Genomic DNA, 21,999 nt, shown 5'->3' with positions numbered 1-21,999 from the left:
GCAACGAAGTATGGATTGTCTTCTGTTTGTGCTAATTTTGGCCTAACAATTAATACCAAGAAAACATGGGTGGCTCCATCAACCAGAAGCACATCATCCATATGTGAACCCTCAGTTACAACAAATGGAAAAGTTCTGAATACTGTGGATAAGTAATGAGGTTGGTACACTCATTGCCAGAGCTAGCTCAGTATTTGGGAAACTCCAAAAGAAAGTATGGAAGAAAAGAGGTATTATTACATGAACTACTAAACTGAAGGTCTGCAGAGTGATTGTGCTGTGAAACCTGGGAAGTCTACCAAGAGCCTTGCCAGGAAACTGAATGGCTTCCATTTAATTTGTCTTAGGAAGATTCTGAAGATCACCTGGGAAGATATGATACCACATACTGAGGTCCTTTTTTGAGGTCTTTAAACTGCCAAGCATTCAAATGTTACTACAGAGAGCACAATGGACTGACCTCATTATTGGAATACCAAACTTACACATGCCGAAAAGACATTTTTATGGAGAAGTCTATAGTTCAAGGGCTCATAGTGGGTCAGAAAAAGTGATATAAGGACTTTCTGAAGTCTCTCTTAAGAACTTTGGTACTGAGTGTGCAGCATGGGAGACACTAGCATAAGACCACCCAGCATGATGTCCCCTCATCAGAGAGGTTGTGATGGTCTATGAGCAAGGCAGAATTGAATTAACTCAAAGGAAATGAGAAATGAGTAAGTTTAGAGTACTCACCCCAGGTGTGCACATGGACCATTTGTGCCTAACATGTGGCAGAGCATTCTGGTCTCATATTGATCTGATCAGTCACAGTTGAACTGTACCTTGTCTCCAACATAGTGATGTCATTTGGGTCTTCTTCAATAATGAATGACAAGAACTAACTAACCAACCAAATATTATCTCCATTTTTACAATTGAGAAAACATATATTTAGTGATTTGCCCAGGGTCACACACTAGGTAGTGTTGGGACCTGGATTTGAGCAGGTCAAATGCTCTAATCATTAAGGTATCTAGTTGCCAAGGGTTTTGCTTCTCTTTTTTTCCACTAGGAATGGGGACATGCGCATGATGACAACAGAAAATAGATTTAGACAGAGTAAGGCAAAAGGAAAGATATGACTGAGCAGAAAAAGGAAATTTGGAATTTTTGAGCATGCCATGGATGATAGCATGGACAAAATTATAACGATTCCTTTGTGTATCTGCTAATCATGGGAATTGAGTAAATTGAAGATCTGGAAGGTAGGGTATGTAGATGGCAGGAGTTGAAGAGATTAAAAAAATTTTGAACCAGACACTTAACTCATTGGAAAAGAAGAAAGAGAATGTCCCTGGGAAGAATAGCTAGCAGAATCTTGATTGAGTGATTGATTTGGATTTCATGAACCTTAAAGGAGAGGTTGCTGAGTGACAACAATACTGAAAAGTCCAGAGGATGAAATGTGGAACAAGGAGTTTTACAACTCCCCCACTCTTGTTTTGTGAGTCAGGCAGTTTGAGTTTAAGTTCTCAACACTGGAAAAGGATGAACAGGGATGTAGTGTCATGAGAAAAGTCAGGTCACAGTAAATACCAGAAAAATGGAAAGCATCAGTGAGAAAGTACTATAACATGAGAGGAAATTTGTTAATTATAGAGAAGGTCAATTATGTTAATTATAGAGATGACATAGAGGAAAGGGTGGAAATGTCTGGAGTGGGACATTAGAGGAAAGAGTGGTTGTGGTAGATAAAATGATAGAAAAGACAACTGGTATTAGAAGAGACTCTTTCTTCCCAGGAGTCAGGGCTTCAAGATTACTGAGGGAAGAGATGGGAATATGCTAATCATTGAAAGCATTTGTCTGATCTGAGTACTATGAAGTCTGCTGTTGAAAGTGATTAGAAATTTCAAGATGGGTCATCTTATTTCAGCACAGCTCTTCCTCAACTACCCAACCATATTGCTAAGTCATAAGAAATATCTGGAAGCCCATCTTACAATAGACATAAACAAGAAGTAGGGTGTTCCATTTAGGAAGTTGCTGTGTTCTAAAAGCTGCCAGTATTGTGACCCAGAGGGTGTCTGGAGGATACCTCTATTATATGAGAAGTTCATCAAATAGGTTTAAAATGTTGTATCCAAAGTAGGTCCAGAAACTTGTTGATGTTCACCCCACCTCAAGACAGCTACTAATAGGGTCTAACCAGGTTGTAATCCTTAGAAAGCCTAACTAGGAGAGGGAGATAGGAAACAGACCAATAGCAGGGCCTAGCCATGGTCTTATTACAGCTTTACAGACCAAAATGATGGGCTGAGTCCAATCAGATGAAAATTTTATTCCTCCTCAGAAAAATAATATGGGCAAGATAAAGCAAACCAATTGTTTGCAAAATATTTATGTATTGAAAAATCTCTGGGGATTTCAATGAATTGAAAACTAAGTAGGAATGTGCATTTTGGCATGGCCACTAAAAAAATCTAATGTAGTTCTGGGCGACATTAAGAGATGTAGAGTACCAAGAATAAAGGAGGTTATAGTAGCACTGTATAGTCTGGTCAGACTATATTTGGATCATTGTTTTAGTTCTTAAAACATATTTTAGGAAATACTGATAAGCTGGGGAAAATCCAAAGAATTTTGAACAATTGAAATTATTTTGCATTACTGTTTACAACTTGCATTCATCTACTTTTATTCATATTGAATATATATACACCCCTAATGGGGCAGCTAGATGGCACAATGGACAGCAGATGAGGCTAGGAATCAAGAAGACTCATCTTCTTGAGTTCAAATTCAGATTCAAATATTTACTAGCTGTGTGATCCTGGGCAAGTTTTGCCCATTTGTCTCAGTTTCCTCATTTCATATATATTGGACTGGAGAAGGAAATGCCGAACCACTCCAAGAACTTTTGTCAAGAAAACCTCAAGTGGGGTCACCCCGGAAAAACAGCTGCCTGAAATGTTCCCAGTAAATAAGTTCCTTGAGGCCTGGAATTTTGAGAACCTAATACTTTTCACATTACTAATGCTTAATAAATTCTTGATAGATTGAATCGAATTAGAAGCAATAGACAGGAGGTGCAAAAAAGTAGATTTCATCTCAATATAAAGAAAAAAAACATCTGGGCAATTAAAGCTATCCAAAAGTAGAATGGACTACTTTGAAAAGTTCAAGATTCCTCCTCATTGGAGGTCCAAGCAGATACTGGGGTGGTCCACTGGTCTAGGACGCTGTAGACAGAATGCCCATTTAGATTTAGGTTTGAATAGATGCTCCCCAAGGACCTTTAACTCAGAGATTCTGTAACCCAGGATTATAAGACTCAAAGAGCCAAGGAGAAGTCAATGAGAACTTTTGTTTGGTAGATTTTGACTGGCAAGGCAAAGGGATCCAACAAATAAAAAGTCATCTCTACTACCAGGGTCAGAGAACAAGATAAGAGGGCAGATATGAGAATGCAACATGTGTGATAGGTTCTTGGTTGATAGATTAGGGTTTAATGAAACTTTTCAAGTTCTTCATTCTCATTAAGCAATTGAAGTTAATAAATATCCACACCTGGATTTAGGAGATTTCTGGGTTCAAATACAAGTTCTAATACAAGCTGTGTAATTCTGGGCAATCTCTCTGAATTTCCACCTTAAATCTAAAATGAGGATAATAAGACTTGTACCACTTCTGTTATAGGTGATACAATGCGAATTTTTGCTGCACCTTTTAGTCTTAGATTTTCTTGAACAACTAAAAGTCTGAGTGATTTACATACAGCAGAGGCAAGACTTGAACCCACTTCTATTTTTTTAACTTCATTGATATTTTATTTTTTTCCAATTACATTTTATAAAAATTTTCCAACAATCATCTACTTGCATATTTACAAATTACACATTTTTCTATCTCCCTTCCCACCCCCTTTCCCTTCTTTTTCTCTTTTTAAATTTTTTTTTAATTTAAGGAAATGGGGTTAAGTGACTTACCCATAGCTAGGCAATTATAAAGTGTCTGAAGTCACATTTGAACTCAGGTCCTCCTGACTCCTGGAGACTATGATCAATTAGGGAGATAAAATCATAAGAAAGACTTATTTGGAGGTTTCTGCTCATCCCAGCTCTCTTACTACAGTCCTGATGACCAGTGAAGTAAGTAAAGAAAAGAAGAAGAATAGTAAATATTTATAGAAGAAGAGTACATTGAAAAGTAAATCCTAATAGGAAATTTTAGACACAGAAATAATCTCAATATATGGAAAAACTGGGACCAAAAGGGCAACAAAGACAGTGAAATTAAAAAGGGGAATGCTCAGAAGGGAAGAAATTTTCTTCTATTTTGTTTCAACTTCTGCTAACAAAATTTCTGTCAACAAAAGCTAGTAGAAATAGTTTCTTTTTTTGAAGTTATCTACCAAATGCTTCCAAATTGTACAAATCTAAGATTTTATATTCTTTGATTTTAAAGTACAAGAGATAGAGAAGTAGTTTCTCAATGTCAACAGAGTAGAGTTCTGAGTTAGTAAGAGTTGAGTTCCAGTTCTACTTGGCTCTAACAATTGCTGGCTGTGTGGTTCTGGGCAAATCACTTAACCTCTCAGTGCCCAAGGGAACTCTTTATGACTATAAATCAAAGAAATTATAAATCTTCATCAGAAGGTAAATTCCTCATGTCTCTACACTGATGAAGTCATAAATCCAGATCAAGAAGAAAAAGCAGTAGGATACCTAACAACAGTTATTATCTACAAGATCCTTTTATTTTTTTAAATTCCATTCCAGATTAAGTAAATAATTAGTTTTTAAACACTTTCTACAACCCAATTTTTTTCTTCTCAACACCTACAGTTGCACAGTGCCTCCCTTTCTTAGATCTTCAAAAACAGCTATGCCCCCAATTTTTAATCCTGGTGGCTAATCTAGAAGCAAACCTTTACTAACATAGCTGGACAGTAGAGTGCTCTTACCTTAACTTTTATAGTTTGGCAGGAGCTCAGGGAAACTATAAGATTTTTTATGCAAAAATTTTATTTAAAAAAATCCTTAATTTCTTTTTAAATTTGAGTTCTAAATTCTCTCTCTCTCTCCTTCCTACACCTCCCTACCCACTGAGACAGCAAACAACATGATATCAATTATACATATGAAATCATGAAAAACATATTTCTCTATTAACTGTATTGAAAAAAAGTGTTTTTAAAGTGAGAAAAATATACTTTAATCGTATTCTGAATTCATCAGTACTCTCTCTGGCGGTAGATGGCATTTTTTCATCATGAGTGTTTTGGAATTGTCTTGGGTCATTGTATTGGAGAGAGTAACCAAGTCTTTCACAATTGTTCATATTTACATCTTTGCTATGTACAATGGTCTCCTGGTTCTTCTCACTGCACTTTGCATCAGTTCATATCAGTCTTGCCATGGTTTTTGTTTGTTTGTTTGTTTGCTTTGTTTTGTTTTGGAAACTTACCCCCTCATCATTTCTTATAACACAATAGTACTTCATCACAACTATATGCTTTAATTTGTTAAACCATTCCTCAATTGATGAGCATCCCTTCAATTTCCAATTCTTTGCTTCCACAAAAAGAACTACTATAAATATTTTTGTGCATACAGGTCCTTTTCCTTTATCTTTGATATCTTTTGGGCACAGACCCAGTAGAGGTATGCTGGATCAAAGGCTATATACACAGTTTGATAACCCTTTGAGTATAAATGGGTCCAAATTGTTCTTCAGAATGGCCAGACCAGTCCACAACTCCACCAATAGTCCATCAGTATCTTTGTTTTCTCTCCATCAGTATCTTTGTTTTTTCCCCATCCCCTCCAGTAGTTGTCATTTCTGATAGTTGTGAGGTAGCTCCTCCAAGTTTTTTTAATTTGCATTTCTCTAATCAATACTGATTTAGAGCACTTTTCAAATGACTGTTGTTAGTCATGTTCAATGCTTTGTGACCCCATGGACTTACCTTTGGGCTTTTCTTGGCAAAGATACTAGTTTGCCATTTCTTTCTCTAATGTGCACCCATTTTGCAGATGAGGAATTGAGGCAAATAAAGGTTACATGATTGGCCCAGGTACATCCAGCTTGTAAGGGTGTGAGACTGGATTTAAACTCAAATCTTCCTGACTCTATCCACTGTACCACTTAGCTGCCCATTTAACCTTAGATAGTTCAATTTTTTCTCCTGAAAACTTCCTGTTTATATCCTTTGTCCATTTATCAATGGGGCAATGATTCTTAATTTTGTAAATTTGACTCAGTTGAGAAATGAGACCTTTTGCAGAGAAACTTGAAATGTAGTACTTTCCTAGCAAATTGTAGGTTCCCTGATTGTCTATTTTGCCTTTTTTTGTCTGAGATCATGATTGCTTCTCTGCCTTTTTTTTTGTTGTTGTTGTTTTTAACTTCAGCTGAAGAATAATAGATTCTTCTCCAACCCTTCATTTTAAGCTGTGTATGTGTTTCAAATGTGTTTCTTATAAGGACCATTTGGTAGGGGCAGCTAGGTGATACAGTGGATAGAGACTGACCTTGGAGTCAGAAGGACCTGAGTTCAAATCCTGCCTCAGACACTAGACATTTACTAGCTGTGTGGCTCTAGACAAGTTATTTGACCCTGATGGCTTCACTGAAACAAAAAAAAAATTGTTGTATTCTACTGCTTCTGTTTTATGAGTGAACTCATCCCATTTATATTCAGTTATATTAATATTTCCCTCCATTCTCATTTTCTTCTGTTTATCCTTTTCTCTCCTTTTTATCCTATCTCTCCTAAAAAAAGTCTGTTTTACTTCTTATCAGTGCCTCCCTTAATCCTCCCTCCTTTTTATCAACTCCTACTCATATCTTTTATCACCTTCTACAAGTTTTCAGTACTGCAGAGTACTTTGATCTGGGGAGAAGAATGGTCAGTGTGCTCCTGGTTTTTACTCAGGAAAGGCCTCCCATTCTTCTGTGGCCACAAACAATAATGTTCCTCTTGGCCTTAAAGCTGTGTGTAGGGGCCCAGCTCATGTTTGACTGACCACAAGTGCTTCTCTGTATATGGGCAATAATATTACCAATCAGTGCCAGCCACACTGTGCCAGCAAAGGGTCCTCTACTATCTCTTACTGATTAGTTGTACTATTTCTTTCCTGTCTCTGGGATGAGAATACCTGAAGCTGCTGCTGTTGCCACTACCATTGTAGTGGCCACCTCCAAGGCTCACCGCTGGTCCTGGCTGCACCAACCCCCACCACAATGTCACAGACTTCTCCTGCTGACCTCAATATCTTTAGTCTGGAGAAATGTCTCAATCTTACATTTTGTTGGCTCTGTTTCTCCAAAATTTTATTTGAGGCATTATTTTAAAGTTGTTTGGAGGAGAATGTTGGGAAAGTTCATTTGGTTTCCTGCCTGTACTCCACCATCTTGGCTCTATCTCTTACTTGCTAATTTGCATTTAACTGAATTCACATATTAAGATTTGCAACAGGCAGCAGGAAGAACAATTTTGAGTTTATGTCTATTCACTTAACCTCCCCAGATCCCAAAATCTTCATCTATGAAATGAGGAAATTCAACTAATTGACTTCTGAAAACCCTTTCAGCCCTATATTCTATGATCTTATGGTGATAAATGAGAATTCAGAAAAGCTTCTATGGTGAATTCCATTTCTTAGTTTAAGACCGTTTACCTGCTTATCCAGGAAATTTTATATTTATTCAGGATTGATTGAATCTGTTATGGAATATAAACCAATCATTTGAAAATTCAAACATTTATATGGAAATGCAAACACATTTATTCTTGGGCATTCATGTCTTTAATAAAGTAGGAACATTTTAGTGAAAACAGACAGAACTGTAACTAAGAATTCTTTTACTCAAAGCAAACATGATTGTTGGCAGGCAAGGGAGGGATATAGAGGGCAGTCCAACAGGGGGAGGTGCAGTACAATATTGGCATAAAAGAAAATCTGACCAAAGGTGTAATTGCATTGGGAGAGGTAACAGCCCATCCCCATTCATCCATCCAGGGTCAGTGGAGAGGTCCCAGTTCAGGAGAAGCAGACCTAAAAAAAAAAGGGTGCCATGACATTGGGAATATTCACCATCTGTAAAAATTGACAGAGGGCTGTGAAGTATAGGGATAGTAGTCTCTTATCTCCCCATCTATGTTGTCATCCAAAGCAAAGCTCAGGGGACTAATTAAGGGCCTCCAAGCAATGGGCAATCATTAACAATAAAAGGCCATATAAATAAGACAATGAATGAATGAATTTGCTAGCTGTTCTTCCTCACTGCTGGTCTTATCCAAATTCCTTTGCCTAGACATCAATAATGCCAATAGATATAAAGTAGGCTGAAAGAGGCCTGCAAAATGTGTTGAACATTCAGACCTCAGTATATTCACTCCCAAGATCTTGAATCTTTAGTCTTAAATGGAGAATGCATTTATTATTTTTTTAATCACTCCAAAGAAGGAAATGCTTTAGGCCCTAGCTAATAGAAATCCTTAGGTAGCTTCCTAAGGTTTAAGTGATTAGCATTGGAGGATTTTTGTACAATGCATTCAGAGTTCCCGCTGGCATTGTTTAAACTGGAGTGGGGATTTTGGAGACTCTCCATAGGCCTTTGATTCTAACACTTTAGCACCTTCTCCACCTTCTACATCTGGAGTTGAGGTGATTTTCATTTTCTATAGGTTAGGACTTGGCAATTTGTGCTCTTGTGAAAGCAACTTAATGTAATCAAGAGGAAGCCCTCACTGGGGGTTCACCCTAATTGTCAAGGTCTTATAGCATTTTCACTGAGGAAGGGGGGGGGGGAATGCTATTTTTATCTTGGCCAGTTCCATGACTTTAAAAAGGATATTTCTTTTGTAGGTCTGGCTGCTTCCCTCAGCTGTGCATTGCTGCTTATTGTTGCCGAAACCTCTCATCCTCCCCAAGGCTAAGAAGTTTCAGAGAAGCACTCTTCAAAGACACTGAGGGCCTTGTGAGTTGGTGGAATTCTGGAGAATCATCTCTGGCAGAATTGTGGTTTTTCTTCATAAGCCCATTTGTGGTCCAAATTGGGCCCTCTAGGAGTAAGGTTCTTTTTGTAAATATGAGAAAGCATGTGTCTCCATATGGTCTCAGCAGCATCGAGGTCATTTTTTTTTTTGAACTGGTCGGACTCTATTTGTCTTAGGAAATCTCCCAAACTTTTATAGGGAATTCGGAAAATATTTTTGGCCAACAGGAAAGAGAAAATCCTGCTGCCCAAAATACAGACATGGGCCCAGAAACTGAACAGACAGACTGCTGTAAACCCACCGTTTAATAAGGCATTAAAATGCCATCAACCTGGACACATTTTTTTTTAAAAAAGAGAGCTATGAAAACAAATGCCATTCAAATAATTAGGATCTTATGCTCTGGCTCTTGCTTCCACCATGATCAGATATTTTTCCCATGAGAATCGGATCTGACTCAGATGTTCCGAAGAAGTCATCAAGGGTGGAAACCAGCCTTGAGCTGTGAAGGACCACCACATCACCATTCCTGATGGTCTTCTGAGCATCTCCCAGCTCCAGATCACTCTTCATCAATAGTCTCTGTCTCTCTCTCTGTCTCTCTCTCTGTCTCTCTGTCTCTGTCTCTCTCTCTCTCTGTCTCTCTGTCTCTCTCTCTCTCTCTCTCTCTCTCTCTAGACAATATCTGGGGACACTTGACATTTGAGGGTTACCAAAGTAACCTTTGTCAGCTTGCCAGCCTCCTAAGTAGCAGCCTCTGTGCCAAATAGATGAGCAAGCTGAGTAGGTCCTCTAGTTTTTGCCAGCAGTGTTTAAAGGAGAAGAGACCAGAGGAGAAGGCCCCCACGTCAGCTCGGGATGGACCCTGCTGCTCCAGAAAGGAGCAATGAGTCATCTGAAAACCTACGCAATAGCCATAGCATCAACAGGTCCCAGATTTGGGTGGAGAGCTGAATTGGGAAGATTTGTTTGAAAACATAGCAGTAGGGTAGAAAGATACCTTTTCACCAGCTCAGGCAAAAATGAGGAAGCTGCCTCCCAGCTATTTCCTGCCCCTGGAGCGTTTGAATATACCCTAGGAAGGAGTACAGGAGTCACTTCATTCCACCCTGGGTAGTTAAGACTGGGTAAATGCTGCCACTTTCTAACTCCTTGTTTGCTCAGTTCCTAACGGCTCCAAGTACTCCGACTGAAGCAATTTGGAACATAAATTACGGGTTTGTCTTCTCATTATTGGTAAGGAATCCCCCCCCCCCCCAAAAAAAAAGAAACCATTTTCTTGGAGACTGTGAATTGCTGCTTCACTGAGTGCAGAATAAAGAGCCTGAACAGTGAGAGCTCATTAATCTTTAGATGAAAATGAACCGTTGGTAAAGTCGACCTGTACACGTTTTGCAAATCAGGATTTTGGTCTTACCTTTGGCTTCTAGCTAATATATTGCTTCGAGTGGTGATTTTACAGTTTTGGAGCTGGAATGGACTTAGAGAATATCTAACCAAGGGGCCTCAAACTTGGTTCTACATATATATCTATGTATACATGTGTAGTCTATATATGCATGTTTGTATACATGTATATATGCATATATAGATTACTGCATTTCGATATATTTGGTTTTCTTTGTAATCTCTATTTTATTTTATGTATTTGAAAATATGGTTCTGAGAAGGGGGTCAACAAGTTTTGCTAGACTGTCAGAGGGGTCATGGCCCTCAAGAAAAGGTTAGTTCTACACTGAACCCTTAGTTTCACAGCTTGGGAAACTGATGTTCCATTTAGGAAAGTGTCTTATGCAAGGACACAACTGGTGAATACTAGAGCCGAGATTCAAACCCAAGGCTTTCTGCCTCCAAATTCTGCCTTTTTTTTTTCCATTTCAAGGCATTGGATTCTGCAGAGAAATTCCGAGTCCTTAAATATCCTGCCATGGTCTTCACATAACGATTTCTTGTATCTTTTTTTATTACAATAATCTGTTTATCCTTCAGCAAGCTTTGTGTCTATAAAGAAAGTTTAATAAAACAACAGAATGGACTGTTTCTGTGTTCATGGAGAGGTCGGGGATTCTTGGAACCAGTGGTGATTGGACCACGTGCTTCAGTTTTGCGGCACAAAAGGAGAGAGGGAGGGGAGAGAGAGACAGACAGCCTGGCAGACAGAGACAGAGAGAGTCAGAGACAGACGGACAGAGGGAGAGCGAGAGGGAGCCCCGGCCGGGGCTTGACTGCACTAGACTGGGCTTTAGCGGCTCCTGCTCTGTGGGGCTGGCGGCCGGGCGCCCCGCTGCGCCCGGGGGGCGCCGAGCTCCGGGGCAGCGGCTGGGGGCGCGGGGGGTGCGGGCGCAGGGGCGCGGCCCGGCGGGCGGGGGCTCCGCCTCTCCGCCGGGCCGCCCCGCCTCCTCCCTCGGAGCGGGCTGCGGGCCGCGCCCTCAACCTTTCTTCTTCTATAGAAAAGCAGAGCGGGCACGGGGGCTCGGGCACAGGCCTCCCGCCCCGGCCCGCCGCAGCCCGCTGCAAGGACGGTGCGGTTGGCAGAGGAGGAGGCTCGTCTCCCGGGCCGGCCCAGGGCACCGCGCTGGAGCCTCTCCCTTCCGCGGGGCCGCCCTGGGCGCCCTGGGCACCCTGGGGCAGGAGCGCACACCGCTCCTCCCGCGGCGCCTTTGCCGCCTTCTGAAATAGTAAACCCGGGATGAACGGAGCTTTTTTTTGCTGGTCAGATCTGGAATGTGGAATCAGCCTTGACCGATTTGCCTGTGTGGATGGTTCCCTTGAGAGGCCCCAGCAGAGCTGCAGGCCCTGGACCGGGCGCCCAAGGGGGCTGCGACAGCCTGGGAGCCCGGAGCACTGGACGCCCTAAGAACTTGCCTCCCTCCAACCAAGGTCCCACTTTGGCTTTCCTGGAATATTACTTGACTGCGTATTTGGCCTTTGGAGTCTTGTGAGGAAGGCCGGCAATGAGGCAGGAGAAGCAATAAAGTCTCAAGGGAATAATACAAATCACTTTCTTTTTCTTTGTTTATTTTTATTAAAGATTTTATTTGAGTGTTACAATTTTTCCCCCAATCTTTCTTCCCCCCCCCCCAGGAAAGCAATCTGTCAGTCTTTGTTTCCATGTTGTACATTGATCCAAATTGAGTGTGATGAGAGAGAAATTATATCCTTAAGGAAGAGACAAAAAATCTAAGAGATAACAAGATCAGACAATAAGATGTGTTTTTTTCCCTAAATTAAAGGGAATAGTCCTTGAACTTTGTTCAAACTCCTCGGTTCTTTCTTTGGATACAGATGGCATTCCCCATTGCAGACAGCCCCAAATTGTCCCCAATTGTGGCACTGATGGAACTAGCAAGTCCACCAAGACTGATCATCACCCTCATGCTGCTGTTAGGGTGTACAGTGTTTTTCTGGTTCTGCTCATCTCACTCAGCAACAGTTCATGCAAATCCTTCCAGGCTTCCATGAATTCCCATCCCTCCTGGTTTCTAACAGAACAATAGTGTTCCATGACATACATGTACCACAGTTTGCTAAGCCATTCCCCAATTGAAGGACATATACTTGATTTCCAATTCTTTGCCACCACAAAACAGGGCTGCTATGAAAATTTTTGTACAAGTGATGTTTTTAACCTTTTCATCATCTCCTCAGAGTATAGACCCAGTAGTAGTATTGCTGGATCAAAGGGTATGCTCATTTTTGTTGCCTTTTGGGCATAGTTCCAAATTTCTCTCCAGAAAGGTTGGATGAGTTCACAGCTCCACCAACAGTGTAATAGTGTCCCAGATTTCCCACAACCCTTCCAACAATGATCATTATCCTTTCTGGTCATATTGGCCAGTCTGAGAAGTGTGAGGTGGTACCTCAGAGAAGCTTTAATTTGCAACAAATAACTTTTATGAGGACAAATTGTACCCCATGTTTTTCCAAGCACCTAAAATGAAACTTTTCCAGAAGGACTGGCATGAGAGGAGAGACCAAGGCATCAATATTTGACTCTTTTTTTTAATGTATTATAAGGCAAAGGGTAAGTGACTTGCCCAAGGTCACACAGCTAAGTAAATATTAACCCTCTGAGGGTCCTCCTGACTCCAGGGCTGGTGCTGTATCTAGTGTGCTACCTAGCAGCCCCACAGTGCATTCCTTCTTATTTGCATCAGTTGCTCCTCTATGTGAAATTGCTATAAACAGAATCAACGTCCTTTCTTACATCTATTTCTTGCTCTTTTTTTAGTTTTTTGTTTTTGTTTTTTGCAAGGGTTAAGTGGCATACCCAAGACCACACAGCTAGGTAATTATTAAGTGTCTGAGGTCAGATTTGAACTCAGGTCCTCCTGACTCCAGAGCCAGTGCTCTATCTACTGTGCCACCTAGTCACCCCTCTTACTTTTCTTTTAAATTCATTTTTTTCCAACAACCCAGAAAGATTCAATATTTGATTCATCAGAGAATTGTAAGAAGCAGGAATGTCTTGTCAAAGGGACCACCAAGCAACAGTCACCATGATTTGTTAAGCTTCTCCAGAAAGAACTGGCTCTTTTTGAAAGTTAGGAATCGCTCATTTCTCAAGTCCAATAAGTTCAAATGTGGTATCTTTCTCCCCTTTTCCCCATTCTCACAACCACCACCTAAATTCAGACCTTAACCATCTCTTGCCTGAACTATTGCAGCAGCCTTCTAAGTGGACTCCCACCTTCCAGTCTCTACCATCTCCAATCTATCTTCCACACATGTCGAAATAACTTTTAAGCCCAAATTTGACCATTTCACCTTCCTGTTCAAGAACTATCAATGGCTCCCTTTTGCATCTAGGAAAAAAAAATAAGGTACTCAGCTTGTCATTTAAAATCCTGTGAAATCTGGCATCAGTAGATCTTTCTAGGCTTATTGTAGATCACTCCATGTTGTGTTGCTCTCATATTCAATCTCTTGTATCCTTGTCTTATTCCTGTGCCTAGAAAATGTTTTACTCCTTCCTAATAGAGTCCCTTGCTCCCTTTAAAGGTCAATCTGAAGTATCTCCAACTGGAAGCCTTTCTTGATTCCCTCCCTCCCAAACAAACCATCATGTATGTTCTTCTAATCCAGGCTAGTATTTTCTTTTTTTAATAGTTCTTCTTTAAATTTTAAACTTAAATACATCTTAAATTTTAAAACTTTAAAAATATTGTCATGTGCACAGCAGAAAATAAGAGAGGATTCAAAATACAAAGCAATAAATTTCCATTTCAAGAAATCCTATATAATAAATTTTACCCATTGTGTTCAAAATTGTCCATCTTTTCTTTGCTTCCCTATAGGTTTTTATGTTCTTTGCTTTGCACTTTTTACTTTATCCCCCTAAAGGCTACAATTAAGTATAGACATACATATACATACATACATACATACATGCATATATATACACCCATATATCTATATACACATCATACACACATATATATACAAATATATATAAAACATAAATATATATATATGAACACATAAAGAAAAGATGGACAATTATGAACACAATGGGTAGTATTTATTATATAGTCTTTCTTGAAAAGGAAATTTATTGCTTTATATTTTATGTATATATATATATATATATATATATATATATATATATATATATAGAGAGAGAGAGAGAGAGAGAGAGAGAGAGAGAGAGAAAGATACATATATATCCAAGCTCAGTACTTTCAAGGAGGGTCTCCCAGGGATCACAGAGTCTAAGTAAAGTAAGAAATGCATTCAAGTGCACATTAATCAGAGTTTTGTAGTCTTTTAACTTCCTTCATCCATGGGGACATTGCTAATCAGACTTTCTAAAAATTTAAGTTTGTTTTGGGGCAGTTAGATGGTGCAGTAAATAAATCATCAGTCCGAGAATCAGGTTTAAATCCAGCTTCAGACACATACCAGTTGTGTGACCCAGATAAATCACTTAACTCCAATTGCCTCAAATTTGTTTTTCCTCCTTCCTCCCCTATAGAAATAGAAAACCAAAACACTTGTATCACATCTACAAAATCAAGCAAAACAAATTCCAGCATTTACAATGTCCAAAGATGATCTGACTCAATGCTTTATATCAAGAAATTACCCAGACTTTTCCTCAGCCTGAAATCATAGAGAAAGAGGAAGGAGAAGCTACCTTGTGGTTCATACATAAAAAGTTGTTAGAATTGAGATTTTCCTGAATTTGGGTCCTTTTTTACTCCCATACTGATCCTCTAAGCTTTCTATTTTGGCTACCAACTGGTCAGATTCCAGTTATATATCTATAATATCTGACAAATATGCCAAAGTTTTGAACTCTGAAGGTCCTTGTTCACTTGTACTAAGTGTAAGTTGGTGCCCAATAAAGATGATCAGATAGAATAGGAAACACAAATAGACAATAAATACAGTGCTTCATATAGCAGGCTACAGTATCCAGTGTGGATTAATCCTTTCCTTTCTATCACCTCATCCTAGAAGTACTAAAAGAAAAAAGAATTGATTTAAAAATTAGTGGAAACTTCCAACAAAATACATTGAAAAAGCAGAGAGAAAAGGAGGCAGTGGAATGGGATTTCTCTTATTCTCACCTATAGCTGCTGAGAGTTTCATCCTAATTCTATTCACCTTCTCTATCCTGTCTGAGTACCTCCATTTTACTCTATTTGCCTGACTCTATAAACAGCTCCAGAAAGAGATTTCTATTCACATTTCCCTATTTGTTGTACAGGGCTGTGCATCCAAGCTCTGTTCTTTTCCATGTCTCAGGGAATGCTTTTCCTTCCTCTTTCTTCATGGTCTCAGCCCCAGCCCATGGAAAAGTCTAATCAGAAGACTTTTTAACCTCAAAGGAAACAGTCAGTCTAAGCTTTTGGGTTGTGTCAGACACTACGCTTACACTGGGTATACAAATAGAAACATAAATAAAGACAGTCCTGTCCTCAAGGAGTTTCCTCAGATGAGACAAGTCACCACATAAAAGGAGCTGAAAAGAGAGGGAGAAGAGAATAAAGAAAAGATAAGAAAGGGTCCTACATAGAGGAGATAACTGCAGCCTGAAGAGGGCTAAAAACATCTTTGTCCTGGACTACCTCCTTAAATTGGAAGTTGTGAGAAGAGTCAATTAGAAGGTGAGGTCTCAGAAATGGACAGTACATCCACATCCAGGGTTGGAATGATCTTCCATGGTAACAGGCTTCTGTGGCATGATAGAGTAAGTCCTGGGGACTTGAGAGAGCAGCCCAGAGAGGAATGAAGATATATGTTTGTCTTGGGCATCCTCTTTAAACTGGAGGCCCTGGAAGGAACTAGGCAATCAGAAGGCAAGACCTTGGAGCTAGAGAACATTTCAAAAGCAGTTGGATTGTGTTTCCAAATAGGAACTCCAGAATTCTAAGTAATGAATTAGATACTTCTTAGCTTTATTCAATCTCTGATTCCTGAGGAGTCATCCCAGGATGTCCTGGACCTAAGCTTCATTCTTAAGTACAGGTTCTATTCACTGAGAAGAATGTAAACTCCTTAAGGGCAGGGACTATATATTTTCTATTTTTGTATCTCCAAAGATATAACTGCCTTAATAACACTGTCTTAATACATGGCAGAACATTAATAAATGCTTTGGGGATTGGATTAAATTAGAATCCTTTTTGTGCATATACTTTCTCCTGAAACTTTGTTAACTCTCATTTAGAATTCCAAAGGGGTAAAAAAGAGATTTTTTTTTCTCCCTTCCCCTTCCAAGCAGTATTAATTGAGGCTAAAAACACAAAAGAGCCCCACTAGTCCCTGGCTGCCTCTTCTATTTTATGTTTATGTTGAGCACAGGTGACTGAGAGGAGATCCTGTCACTAAACAGACATTTCCAGCCCTGGTAGCTATCTATCTCATGAGTTTAAAAGGTCAAAATTTCCTGGATGCTGACCAGTTTCAGGCAATGATTCAAGCAACTGCAGTGGTTCTTAGAGAAAAAGAGCATCCCTACCAGGAGGATTCTGCTACTGAAAGGCTCAACCCCAAGTCATAACTTGGAGGCTTCTTGGGAAGTTAATATACTCATCTTTGGAACTACAGTCCCGGAACTGAGCCCCTCCTTACTAGTGATTGGGTAAGTGCAATTTTTTTTCTTTTTTAAAAAATAAAATTATTTATTGTCCAATTATATGAAAAGATAATTTTTATATCCATTTTTATATTTTCTCTCTCATCCTTCCTTTCCCCCCAACCTAGGATAGCAGGTACTCTGATATATAAGATACATGTATAGCTATGTACACATATTTCCACATATTAGTCACTGTGAAAGAAAAATCAGAACAAAAGGAGAAAAACTGTAAGAAGGAAAAAAACAAAAAGAAAATTGAAAAAATTGAAAATAGTATGCTTTTATTTGTATTCAGATTCCATAATTCTTTCTCTGGGTGTGGATAGCAATTTCCATTGGCCTTGATCATTGTATTACTGAAAAGAGCTAAGTCTATCACAGTTGATCATCACATGTTGTTTCTGTTAAAATATAAAATATTCTCTTGGTTCTGCTCATTTCACTCAGTTTCAATTCATGTAAGTCTTTCCAGGTTTTCTGAAATCTGCCTGCTCATAATTTCTTACAAAAAAAATATTCCATTACATTCATATACCACAACTTGTTCAGTCATTCCCCAATTGATGAGCATTCCCTCAATTTTCAATTCTTTGCTACTACAAAAAGAGTTCTATGAATATTTTTGTATATGTAGGTCTTTTTTCCTTTTTCTGTGATTTCTTTGGGATATAGACTCAATAGTAGTATTGTGGGATCAAAGGGTATGTGTTAGGGACTGTTGTGTATGGGAGTACTGTAAATTATCATCACCTGGTGTCTTTGAGCACCAGAGCCGTATCTTATCAAGTGCCACAGGAATGGGAGTGGATTAGAGACTGGGGAGGTATTTAAGCACTGGTATTTGGTTCAATAAATGGAGACCTTGGAGACCTTGGTGAATAGGAAGAAATTTGTCTCTCTTGTCTCTCTTGTCTCCTGCCCCTCCAACGTTTGCCTGGGGAAGATTGAGGGAGTCCAGAAAGAGGACTCAACATATGACATCCAACTGGGACTCAACATATGGTACCTGAAAAGGGACAAGAAGGCGGAGTTATCTGAGTAAAGTCTGGGATAAGGACACAACAGATACAAGCAAGAGAACCAGGTGACATCCCAGAGTGGAGGACTCTAGAGAAAGTAGCTGGTTGATTTATTACTAGGGGGTTGATCTTAATCAAGGAGATGTAAAAGAAAGTAAAAAGACAAATGGTATTCAGCATTGAGGAGTCAGTGGGAAGTAGAGTCTCCGAGGCAGTGTGGAAGGGGACGAAGCTTCTTTCTCAAGCAGCAGTCTGCCTCCAAGCACCATTGCCATGAACAGGATGCAGAGAACCTGCTTGCTGGTCTTTTTGGCCACGGCTGCCTGCCTGACCATACTGTGAGCTCTGGGCACTACCTGGGCCCCTGGACCTGTGACTGGCTGAAGAGACCTTTCATCACTGATGCAGACTCTGATGTAGACCCTAACTCTGACTACAAGTTTTGCTCCGGAAGCCACAGCAAGTTTCCCTTTCCAGCCTGCAGCCCAGTGCACCTCAGCAACTCTGGCAGCAGAGGGCTGTGAATGGAACTCTAGCTGTGCTTCCTGTGTTGAGAGTGAAGGTGTCACATGCTATTGGACAGTTTGTTATGGTGATGACTACTGTTCATGGGGTGCAACAACTCCAAAGTGTACTGTCAACATCTCAAGTAATTTCAAATTCTTTCTCTTGTACTCTGCCATTCCCACCCTCTGTGGAGAGAGGGGGAACAGGAGAAGGGAAATCTTTCTTTTTAGAACTTCAAAACTCAAACCCATGTCTCAAAAAACTTATTTTAGAAATCAAGGGACCCCCTGCCTTCTTCTTGGTTTGGGGAGGAGGGTTAGGTTGGGCAATGATTATGTTTTGCAGTAAGCTATTGATTGGGAAGCTTTGTGGTTAATTTGTTAAGAGAAAAGGGGAAGAAGATTTTTTTCTGGAAGAATTTAGATATTGTCTTTTGAAGGAAGCTTGTACTTATGGCTAATATTTTGGGGGTGTGTGTGTGTGTGTGTGTGTGTGTGTGTGTGTGTGTGTGTGTATGTATTTAATCATCAAAAGGACACTTTTACATCTCTCCACTGGCCTGGAGAGGTGGGAAAATATGTTTCTATATTTTGAGATTTTTTTTTATGCTGGACAGGGTGTCCAACAATCTCACTTTGATAAGTTTGAAATACAAAAGAGTTGTTTTCTGTGTTTGTGTTAGTGTCTAAACTCTGAAATAGGTAAAGTTAAATGTTACTTCTTTTAGTTTGGGTTTTGAATTTGATTGCTTTGAAAGGTTTTTGTTGGCAAAAGAAAAAGAAACTTTGTAATCTCTGTAAGTTGGGGATAAAATGTATTTGAAGGAATTTAGGAATATTGGTTTTTTACCAGTGATATTTGTTTATTTTTGAACTTTTGTTTACAATTTATGTGGCATTCATTATGTAATAATTTTGTTTAAAAATAAAAGACAAGAAGGGGGATATGTTAGGGACTAAGTGCCATGGGAGTGAGAGTGATTTAGAGACTGGGGAGGTATTTAAGCACTGGTATTTGGTTCAATAAACAGAGACCTTGGAGACCTTGGTGTACAAAGGGAGAACTTGTCTTCCTTGTCTCCTGCCCCTCCAAAAATAAGGGAGTCCAGAAAGGGACTCAACAGGTATGCACAACTTTATTGCCCTTTGGGCATAATTCAAAATTGCTCTCCAGAAAGGTTTGATAAATTCACCGCTCCACCCACAATGTATTAGTGTATCCCAGTTTTTCCACATCCCCTCCAACAATTACCATTTCCCTTTTCCATTACATTAGCCTATCTGATAGCTGTAAGGTAGTAACTCAGAGTTATTTTAATTTTCAATTTTTCTATTTAATAGTGACTTAGAGCAGTTTTTCAAATGACTATAGATAATGTTAATTTCTTTAGGTGAGAGCAAATTTACCTGGCCTACAATGTCTTGCCAGCATCAGATCATACTACTTCACATCCAACGCAACCATCTACTCAGGCCATGTTGTCACTGACCAGCCACCACATCCATTTACCCTTTCAACCAACCTTTCCACTTGTTGCCGTAGGGAATATCAAACAAATCAATAGCACCACTGCTTCTTAAAAAGGCAAGTTGTGGTATATGGTTGTGATGGAATACTGCTATGCTATAAGAAATGATGAATTCATTGATTTTAGAAAACATGGAAAGACTTGCATGAAATGATGAAATGAGTAGAACCAAGAGAATATTACATACTGTAACAGCAATGTTGTTTTGACAACTTTGAGCAAACACACATATACATTTATATATACGTCCATACATACATACATATATACATCTCTTTGTGTCTAATAATAACCATCTCCAGGGAAAGACTGAGAGAGAAGAAAAAAAGAATTTCACATGATATTTTTGTTGTATATTTGAAAGGAACAAGGGGCAGCTAGGTGGTGCAGTGAATAGAGACTGGCCTTGGAGTCAGGAGGACCTGAGTTCAAATCTGACCTGAGACACTCTATACTAACTTAGCTGTGTGATCTTGTGCAAGTCACTTAACCCCATTACCTTGTAAAAAACACCCCCCCCATCAAGTTATGCATAGTGGATTTGCAGTTTTATGTACAATCATCTTTTTATTGTATTCTGTTATGGAAATGCTTGTTTTATTCCATAAATTAAAAATAAAAATTTTTAAAGGATTCTAAAAGTAAATTTTAAAAAGGATATATCAGTTGACTATTCTATGGTTCCACTCACCATTCCAGAGCAAAATTCCCTTCTCTGCATGCTCCCCTATGTATTTGTCTCTCCAATTAGAATATAAAAACTTTGAGAGAAGGACTATCCTACTTTTTGTATTTACATCACCAATACTTAGCAAAGTGCCTAGCATATAAACCTTAAAATATGCATTCATTCATTCATTCATTCATTCATTCACTTATAGATTCGTTGTAGATGTCATTAAATATTTATAATGCTAACTAACTTGCTATAGGAGTACATGGCTCTTCTAGACTGGTCAGTAAAACATCATATATGGTTTCAAGCATTCCTGTGTATGTTAAATATTGTTCCTTCATAAAATCAGAAAACACTGGAGCTAATGAGAACTCTAGGACATCTAGTTCAAAGGTTCTTAACTTTTTTGAGTCATGACCCATATCTGATGAAGCCTACAGACTCCATCTCGTTTTAAAATGCATAAAATAAAATACATATGAATACATATAAATTCAGTGATTTTTATTTATTTATTTTTTGTTTTTGCAAGGAAATGGGGTAAAGTAACTTGCCCAAGGTTATACAGCTAAGTAAGCATTAAGTGTCTGAGACTGGATTTGAACTCAGGTCCTCCTATCTCCAGGGCCAGTGCTCTATCCACTGTACGATCTAGTTGCCTCTGAAATATAGTTATAAAAAATTTTAATCAAATCCATGGACTTTAGATTAAGAAGGTCTGATCCAAATATTTCACTCTTTGAATGAAAACCTTGAGGCCCAGAAGCAGAGCCAAGATGGCAGAGTGAAGCCAGAAGTTGCCTGAGTTTTCCCAGTTTCCCTTGGAAACAATGTAAAATCAAACCTCTTAAAAAATTATGGGATAACAGAATCCTCAGAAAGTCAAAATGAAATAATTTTCCAGATCAAGATAACTTAGAGTGACTTCAATAAAGATCTGTCTCATTTGGGTAGAGGGGAAGAGAACTCAGTGCAAACAATACAAGGCAAGCCAGCGGAGACTATTAGTCATAGCACAGATCAGCAACTGAGGTCCCACAGTTCTGGTTCAGTAGGCCAGTAGCACAGTAGGCCAGCTGTGAGGCCTTCAACCTCAGTGCACAGGCACACTAACAGCTCTGGAACCCAGGGCCCAATAGGGTCAAATAGACCAGGCCACCTTACCACAGTGGGCAAGCCATCCACCCCAGAGAC

The 21,999-nt window shown here is 39.3% G+C and overlaps 1 protein-coding gene across 1 annotated transcript in view; it reads left to right on the top strand.

Annotated features, from left to right (window-relative positions):
- BRIP1 (BRCA1 interacting DNA helicase 1) overlaps positions 1-9,003 on the top strand; it is a 448,227-nt gene extending 439,224 nt beyond the window's left edge. Inside the window, exon 25 of the mRNA XM_074223555.1 lies at positions 8,859-9,003. Within this exon, the coding sequence (XP_074079656.1) occupies positions 8,859-8,963 (105 nt within the window). The 3' untranslated portion in view covers positions 8,964-9,003. The remainder of the gene's footprint in view (positions 1-8,858) is intronic.
- Positions 9,004-21,999: the final 12,996 nt, after the last annotated feature.

This window comes from Macrotis lagotis, chromosome 2 (genome assembly GCF_037893015.1).
Source record: "Macrotis lagotis isolate mMagLag1 chromosome 2, bilby.v1.9.chrom.fasta, whole genome shotgun sequence".
In the NCBI taxonomy this organism is placed as follows: Eukaryota; Metazoa; Chordata; class Mammalia; order Peramelemorphia; family Peramelidae; genus Macrotis; species Macrotis lagotis.
This window is presented reverse-complemented; position numbering and strand designations above follow the sequence as displayed.